We start from the raw sequence: 9,243 nt of genomic DNA, 5'->3' as shown, positions 1-9,243 counted from the left end.
TATAGTTACATTCAATGACAGAATGTAACTACAGTGTGGCACTTAAAGTTCAAGTACCTCAAAGTTGGATTTGAGTATTTCCATTTTCTGCTACTTCAGACTTCCCTTCCACTACATTACCGTAGCAAATATTGTAATTTTTACACCACTATATTTATTTGATAACTTTAGTTACTAGTTACTTTACAGATTACACTTGGCATCAGAGCCAAAGGAGAACATTTTTAAATGAATTTATTTTATTGGCAAATCAGATAAAAAAAAAAAAACCAAAAAATCAAAAACGGATTCTGGTGATTGGAAAATGCTGAATATCTGCTCCAATAATCGCCCGACCCCACATGTAAATATATGTGCATTTTACTTTTACTTGTTGTTTGATACTTTATTTAATTTTATATCAGATACTATGACTTCCACTTTTTTTTTATTCTAACATATCTTTACTTTGACTCTTCAACACTGTTTGAATCCTGAATGATTCGGAAGTCTGAACAAATTTTTTCGTACAATCCATCGATTAAATAATTGACAGCATGACTGAAAACTTTTACCCAACTGCTATAAACACTGGAGGAAAAGTCAGGAGATCATTGTTGGATTCATCCTCTGGGGAACATGACTGTTTATACAACATTTCAAAGCAGTTCATCTGAAAGTTTCTGAGGTATTTCCATCTGGAACAAACTGCTATTGTGGCTAAAAATGCCACAAAATTCCTTCCTGTAGTAAAGACAAAATACACTGAACAGAGATGTAGTTTTCTATGTTAGGCACTTTTATTGATTTTGTATTACTGATCCACAAACACAAATATTATTGCCAAAGAAAACAACTGATTTAAACAAATTGGTAAACAGTATTACATATTTAATTGGGTTTTATTTATAGATGGTGTTAACGGTAGAAGGAAGACAGAAAGAAATATTCAAAACGATTAGTGTTAATCCCAAACATCTGCATCAGAAAATGTGAGAGGTATTGTTTTTTAAACCATGAAAAGAGTTTTTGGCCAAAATATAAAAACAGAGAGGTGTGTTAGCTGACAGGTAGCCACAGGAGTGCTTCAACTAACTCATCGTTAGGGGGTTTGTCTATCCACATAAATAAAGGAATCTGTTCCTTCCTACGTTAAAATGTTATCCTGAACGAGGTTTGTGCCGTTCTACTTCCAGACCTGCTGAATATCAGATTTGTCACACTGTAGTACAGTAATTAAAGTCGTACAAAGCTATGAAAAATATATCAGTGTAAAGGCATGAGAGACTCGCTCAACAATCACAACACCACTACACCATCAAGAGTCACAAGGAGCTGGCTCAGGGGGACGCAGAAGCTGGTCTGGGAGGCTGCAACGTTCACAGCTGCATACATTAGGTTTTCTATGAAGTCAGGCTTCATTTGCTGTCATTGAAGATGGTAGAGCTCATCAATTTAGTTTGACACTTCATATTCTCTCATCTGTCTGTGAGATTTATAATAAATGTCACTGGTGCAGGTCCACAGCCTCCAAAAACAACTGCTGCCCACCCCTGAGCCACACTGATTATTACAATTTCTATCAACTTGGCCTGCCAAGTCTCACCACTAGAGGACACTCTGGTTTCAACAAAAAGGACGACGTGCCACTGCAAACTGTAGGACACAGCAAGAGATCTCTGCTCCACCTACACCACGACTCAAATCCGGCACAGATGAGACTGTATGTGACACGACTGTCAAATCTGTCACGTAACCATCGACCACATGACAACATGGCGAGCAGTTATAGATCTGGATGATTTCACCCTCTTCAGGTCTTTGGGTTGTTCTGAAAACACATGTGCTAGTTTGGACCTCCAGAAGATGAAAACTGTGCCACAAAATGAGTCTTGAGAAAGAAGCTGAAGTGTTACAACCGACATGAACAATAAAGGAGAGATTCAAGTCTGTGTTAAAACAATACACACATACCCACATGTACACTGAGATTGTTACTGGATACTGTGATCGTTCCTTCTCTTCATTATGGACCTGAATGGATCCCCTTATTGTGCTATTCAAATGTAAGAGATCAGGTACAAAATCCACAGTCCTGCATTTAAAAAATCAAAGTCGAGTCATCCCACAGAGCAACTCCCCTTTCAAATCATGTTAGGAAGGGATCTCTTCACTGCCAGCCTCAGATTAGAGATCAATAACTCCTTCAGTGTACAGGTGATATTTGAGTATTGTATTAAAGGATAGGTTTACAATTTTTTAAAGTCCGTTAAAACAGGTTTTGTTTGCTGTAATCATCAATGAACGTTCTCATTTTGTGAAATAAATGGATTCCAAAGTCCACAATTCACTCTATGTTAATAAACTTTCACTGCAACGGGAAGGAACTGACCCTGAAAATGTAGAATGGATTTTTTTTTACTGAAATTAATCTTACTTTGGAAGATACCCACTCATATTTAAGGTCACACGATGTAGAAAGAGAGATCACCATGTCTTTTTTTGATTAAAAGCAGGCCTAGTTGCTACAGTAGATAAATATCTCTCCACAGCTCTCGGTCAGTGCTAGAGAAGGTCTGGCTGCACCAATTATCATTATGGTGTAGAGGTAAAAACACTCTGGCTTGTTTGTATTTCTTTAAACCAATCACGATCATCTTGGTCTTGAAATGAGATTTGTGAATTTTAAGTCCAATCACTTACATTAGAAGTGGAGTTATTGCAGGAAACAAAACCTCTACAGGCACCCGACTACTGTTTAAAGATAGGCTTGAAAAAATTGTGAACCTGTCCTTTAAGTTCTGGAAAACATTGCTATTAAAAACCAGAGCTGACTGTCAGGTGGGAATGTGAAAAGTGGTCTTTGTGTTCATGTCTGTTTTACATTTCAGCTGAGCATTTCAAAAGTGAGTCATCTACAGAAGAGATCTACATGTCAAACAACTCCCATTAAACTAAATATAATCAGATAAAGCTGCGTGAAAATACAGAGATTTGCATTATCATTTATAAGAGATTCGACAGAAATGTATGGAATCGCTTTTTCCCACATGTTGAAAGAGTGAAAAATGTTCCTGCATATATGAAGATCATTATATCAAAATTAGTTCACAGGTCAGTTTGATACAATATCATTTTTTAAATAAATTCTGTTTTCATTTGCTGCGTTTCTACTGAGGGTGAAACAACACATTTGTATTTTAAAATATACAGTTATTCACTTTCACTCACAACACAGGGACTGAGATATTTGGGAACCAAAGTGCAGCCGTACGACAAAAATATGGATTTCAGCACAGCCACACACACACGCTCACAATCACACACACACACACACACACACACACACACACACTGGGCACCCACAGGGGCCACAGCGGGGCGACTCTGCAGCGGGAGATGTGAGAATTTGAGTCAGCAGACAGCATTTTGTTTTGGAGGAACCTTTAACAGACAAACTCTTGTCTCATGCGGATGATCTGTAGTAGAGCGGCCTGGACGTCTTCGTCCATGTGCCCCTATAAAACAAAACACATGACGGGCTTCAGTTAGTCCATTTGTACCACATCCATCTCAGCCCAAATTATTGAAGATTTGAGTCCACATTTTGTTGAACTGGTTTTTTCGTGTTTTGTTTAATGAATTTGCTCCCACAGGATTTCCAACCATTACACTTTTCCTCAAACACTCAGCAGGCTTTCAGACATTATTAAACAACACATTTCACTGAAGTGTAAACGCATGAATTCCCTTTTGCTTTTGGATGGCGACAAAGTGCTGAAAGTTGTTTTTAAAATTTGGCTTAACATGTATTTGCCAAAAGCACGGCCATGATTTGATAAAAATCTTTTCCTCCTGTCTACATAATATTTAATGCTTGCAATAGTGTGATCATTTATTGTTTTAATTTGCAGTGCCAGTGTGTCAAACAACCATTCAGAGATCTATTTCACCTCTCAGCAACGGTGACTTTAAGCTAAGTAAAACCTTTCTGCAGCTGTTGCGACAGACCCACCGTGCGTTGGAGCAGTTTTGGTCCCGTTTGCGTCTCTCTCTTCTGAGCATTACTTTCTGTTGCCATAATGACTGTGTGACTTTAAGGCCATCGGTTAAGTGTTAAGATGCACTGCGTCAATCCCTGGCCCTTCACAGCTTGTTTAAGAGCTAAATGCTCAATAATAAAAACACAACTTGGCTTTCCAAAATATAGATTTCCAACTCAAGACAGATTTTTATCAAATAATTGGACCAGGCTTTTCAGGCAGTCACGTCAGTTTTAATGGAATGATTCATCTCTTTTCCAAAACAAGTTACATTTAAGAGCGTTTTTGTCAATTTAATTAATTTTTCATGAACTCTGCTCTAAAATCCCTGAATCACTGAATCTCTTTGAGTTCAGCCTCTTTATGGTTTTTGTTCTTAAAATACTCCTGTAAGATCTTCAAAAGTCTGTCTGAACAGCAGAACCTAATTATCTTAATTAAGACCAATTAAAGGGAATGAGGCAGACGTTCTTTATCGACAATGTTCAGAGTTTAGGAAAGAAAATCAACAGAGATAAACTTACCTGTGCTGCACTGAGTAGATGAGTTCGATAAATTGAAACCACCTCTCTGTGTTGCCTCTCAGCATCCTTATCGAGCAGAAGAGAGAGAAAAAGACACGAAGACAAGACAGTGGTTACTTTGATGTTTTAACAGTTGGCCAGTATCATAAATACTGATTCTAGTTCCATAGTATTATACATCTGCATCATTATACCTAAATGTTAGGATGAGAACAGCACCCAGTTTTTCTTCTAAAGTTGGATTTGGAGGGATTTTTGTGTACTTTCAATTCACGATGATTGCTGGCAAGAGCTGACTAAAGCAGTGGAGATACTGAATTATTATTTTCAACCCATTCACCAAGTAAAAGAGCATTACACGACGTGATAAAGAATACAATAATATCATTCTCCCCGAATAAGACTTCATAAATATGGTCTACTCTTGTGTGACAAAACACAAAAAGTGTTTATAGTGTCAAAAGAACTCTGAATTAAGTTCTAACTCAGAATATGTTCAAAGGGAGGCTTTGCTAATAACTGAGTCACTCAAGTTTGACACTTATCAACACAGCAGGTTATTGAGGGAAAGTTCTTAGTTAATGGCCTCTTAGTTGAGAAATATGTTCATGTGGAATAGGGCATTAATAAGCGCTTTATAATGACTAATAGAGAGCTAATATGCTACTAAAAAGCAAACAGAACCCTAACCCTTGATGTAAAATGTTGTCCTTTATTCTGTGAGCTACCCAATGAGTCGGAAAAACAAAATACCGTACACACAACATGTAATTTAAGTTCCAGCATTCTTCTAACTAACGAGAGGAGATTCGGGTCCGTGAGGCCAAAGTGTTGCTGCGTGAAAACTCTGTAAATATCAGTGTGAAATGTATAAAAATAAATAAACTAATTGGCTCTGCCAGTTTTTCAGAAAGACTTAATAAATGTGCATGTTAATGTGCAGTAAATCTTATTAAATACGGAGCAGTATGTGCATACATTAACTTAATCTTCTGTGATATATGTTTCAGTAAGTGATGCATGTCCACTCACAGCCAGCTGTTGCTGTAGGCTCTTGATCTGGGCTTGGAGTGTGTCGATGTGCTGCGTCTGTCTCTTATTGGGCGCGTTGCTCGTGTACGCCAGCTGGGACAGACCGTTCAGTGCCTGCTTCAATCGCTCAACGTCCGTCAACAACTCTGTGATCTGACACACAAACACAAATATTAAGGTGATTATTCATACATTTTTAATTACTTTATCAATCACACTGCACAACTGAAGGAAGATTTAATCCCCAGAAATAGAAACAAAGCTGATTTTCTTTCCGAATCTACTTGCAGAAATTATTTGAAATGGTGGATCATTACATTTTTAGTGAAAACAGAAGTGTCATTTAGCTTTAGTTAAAGGCATCATAACTTTCATTTTAACTGAAAAAACTGTCATAATCATGATGGTGTGACATTCGTTGGGGTCTGGACCAAACAAACATGTTTTCTTACATCTGGAGAACAAGATCTGTAGGCCAGGACCTCTCTGTAGTACTACAGCACTTCATTGTAACGCTGTTAGTCAAACACTGCAGCTTGTGTATTTGGATATAGTAACATTGTGATTGACCATAAACCAAAACAAAGCACCACTAAAAATGTTTTACTACCTTCTTGTCTTTGGCTTCAGTCTGCTGAGCTGATGTCTGAATCCTCCTCTGCAGGTCACCGATGGTGCTGAGCGACTCGTCATATCTCTCCTTCAGCTCCCTGATTTCTCTCTCGATGGCTCGTCCCTTCTCCTGGACGGCCTCCATCTCCGTCCTCGCTCTGCTCTCGCCCTCCTTCGCCTGTGTCGTCTCCTGATGGGCCTTCTCACACTCCTCTGCTGAGCTCAACAGCTTGTTGCTCAGGTTGGCAGCCTCCTCCTCCAGCTGCTGCTTCTCCTTCTTTAGCTGGTTCATTTGGTCTTCCTTGGAGCGATTTTCCTCGAGGGCCTGCGTGGCTTGTAGGAGCTCGGACTGCAGCGTGGACACGTCTTCAGCCCTCTGGGCATTGTTCTCCTCCTCATCGCGGAGAGCCAATTGAAGCTTGGCGACTTCAGCCTCCAGGGCCTCCTGAGACTTGGCCTGTTGTTGCAGCTGAGACGCCTGATCCACGCGGTATTCCTGCAGTTCTTTCTGTAAGGCACAAACCCTCTGGGCCTCCTCCTGTTGAGCCTCTTTTGCCTTCTTGCAGTCGGTCTGAGCTTGCTGCATGGCATCGTGGAGGGCTTTGAGCTCCGTGTCGTAAGTTGAAATCCGAGTCAGCTCTGATTTCAGACGCTCCTGGATATTCTGGATCTGAGTGTTGCAGAGGGCGTTCTGCTCTTGAAGATCAGCGTTCTGAGACGTCACCTCCTTGTGCTGCTGCTCTAAGTCAGCAAACTTCTGAGTCAATTCCTTGACTTTGCCATTGAACTCTTCCTCCACATCCTTGTGCTTTTCACTGCTAACTAGAGCAGAGTCTAGTCTCTGTTGAACAGATTCTATCTCAGCTTTAAGCTTCTCTTTCTCCTGCTTGTTGCTCTGTCCGGCAGACCTTTCTTTGTTATACTTCTCTTCCATTTCCACCAGTTTGGCTGTCAGCTCCTTCACCTGGGAGCTGTATGAGTGTTCTTTCTCCTCAGCCATGGTCACTGGGATAAACTTGGACTGAATAGCCTCCTGAATGGTATCAAGTTCTTTCTTCTGAGCCTCCAGTTCTTGGGTGAGCTTTGCAGTTTCCTCCTGAGCTGACACATACATCGCCGACACTTCGTTTGCTTTCTTCTCTGCCTCGACCACAGCAGCACTCAACTTTTCTGTGGCAGCTTTGTGATCTTTCATGTCTATAAAGTCTTCTTTCATCTCCAACAGGACTTTTTCCAACTTTTCTTTCAACTTATCATTTCCTTCTTTCACCTTCTTCAACTCTTCCCCACTTTCTTTTTCCTTGGTCTCCAACTTCAACATCTCAGCTTTGACACTCTCTAAGGTGGAACTTAGCTCCATCTTCACTTGCTCATGCTGCTGTCTGGGAACATACTCTCCGTCCACACTCTGTGTCAGAGTCTGGATCTGTGTGTTGAGCTGCACACACTCTTTACCTCTGTCTTCAAATCTAGTCTGCAAAAGTTCAATTTTCTTCATTAGATCAGTGTTCTGAGACCTCAGACTGTCCATTTCACTCTGTTTGGAACTCTGGATGTTGCTGATGTTCTCCTGCAGCGTGGCCCTCTCACTTTGAAGCTGATGAACTTGTGCTTCTGCTTTTCCGTAACGCTCGCTGGCTTCCACCAGTTTGTCCTCCAGCTCCTCCAAAGCCATCACCATGTTCCTCCGAGCCTCCTCGTGGTCCTTCATGGGTACAAAGTCCATCTCAATCCTGCTGTTGAACTCATCCACCTGCTCTCGTAGAATATCTCTCTCCTCCTCGCTCTCCTCGACATCACGGATTAGCGCCTGGCTTTTGGCGGTCAAATCCACCAGTTTTCTTTTCAATGAAGCGTTCTTCTCCTCTAAAGCGGCCTGTATCCTCTGTTGCTCCTCAGAAGCTCCTGATCCTCCCTGGGATGACGGACTGTCCAGCTTTCGGTGGAGCTCGGCCACCTCCTCCAGCACACGATCATAGTCTTCCCTCAGCTCAGCCAGCTGACGCTCCTTCTCGTCGACTGCATTGGTCAGCAGGTTTTTCATGTTGTCAAACTTCTCAGCAGGTACCGTGTTGCCATGTTTAGTCTGGGCCTCCTTCAGCTGGGTTTCCATCTCTAAAAGAGTTTCTGCGAGTTCGTCTCTCTCTGCAGTCAGAGCGTCCAGGTCTTGGTTCAACCTCTCTGCTTCGGTCGCTAGCTGGCTCTCGCTGCTCTTGTACTCCTCCAACGCCTTCTCGCTCTGTTTGAGGCGGTTACGAACTCGACCCACTTCAGCTGAAGCACCTTCATACTTGGCCTTGATATCCTGAAGCTGAGCACGCAGTTCTTCTGTCGCCTGACCTCCTAAGTGTTCCTTCACGGCGACTACATGGGCTTGCAGCTGTTTGACCTTACACTCAGAATCCAGCATCCGCTTCTGGACATCTCCCAAAGCGTCCTCCAGTTCTTGAATCTGCTGGTCGGCCTGTTTCTGGATGGTGTCTCTGCTCTGAACCAGCTCCTGGCACTCTCGGTTTTTACGGCTCAGGGCGGTGTTAAGCCGTGCCGCCTCTTCCTCCGCCGACTGTTGTCTTCTCTTGACCGCCTCGTGTTCTAGTCGGAGGGCATCCAGTTCAGCGGAGAGGTCCCAGCCTACAGTGGGCGGACTCACCTCTAGAGGTCTGGACAGTGAATGTGACATGGAGGGATTCTGGAGCACCTGCAGAGGAAGAGGGAAAACATATTGATACAAATACACAACAAATGTGACAACATTATCACTATTAGTCATTTTTACTCTTTTATGAAGGCAAGACAGAAAACTGAAACTGTGTTCGCAGTTTAATACAAGTGCTGCTGTAAACTAATGATTGTTGACAGAGACTGCTTAGGCTATGTTCAGACAGCAGGCAAATCAGATTTGTTGTGTCCGCACTGTTATTTGGAAGAGATCAGATTGGATTTTGTATGTCCAGACAACCCCAACCAATTTGCATGGGTTGCTGTGGTAACACTGCATTAGTCACTATGGACACTGGTGACACGGCTTGCAGACACAAAAGTATGAGAAATAT

General features: G+C 41.8%; 1 protein-coding gene across 2 annotated transcripts in view; it reads right to left on the bottom strand.

Annotated features, from left to right (window-relative positions):
- Positions 1-757: 757 nt before the first annotated feature.
- The window catches only part of uacab (uveal autoantigen with coiled-coil domains and ankyrin repeats b), a 54,148-nt gene continuing 45,662 nt past the window's right edge, over positions 758-9,243 (bottom strand). For both annotated transcript variants that reach the window (XM_084359551.1, XM_084359552.1), the window contains exons 16-19: positions 6,189-8,888; positions 5,579-5,731; positions 4,547-4,612; positions 758-3,497 (exon numbers count right to left, since the gene is read on the bottom strand). In XM_084359551.1, coding sequence (XP_084215677.1) covers positions 3,426-3,497; positions 4,547-4,612; positions 5,579-5,731; positions 6,189-8,888 — 2,991 coding nt within the window. In that variant the 3' untranslated portion in view covers positions 758-3,425. The remainder of the gene's footprint in view (positions 3,498-4,546; positions 4,613-5,578; positions 5,732-6,188; positions 8,889-9,243) is intronic.

Source organism: Pagrus pagrus, assembly GCF_965226575.1.
Source record: "Pagrus pagrus genome assembly, chromosome: 1".
Lineage (NCBI taxonomy): Eukaryota > Metazoa > Chordata > Actinopteri > Spariformes > Sparidae > Pagrus > Pagrus pagrus.
This window is presented reverse-complemented; position numbering and strand designations above follow the sequence as displayed.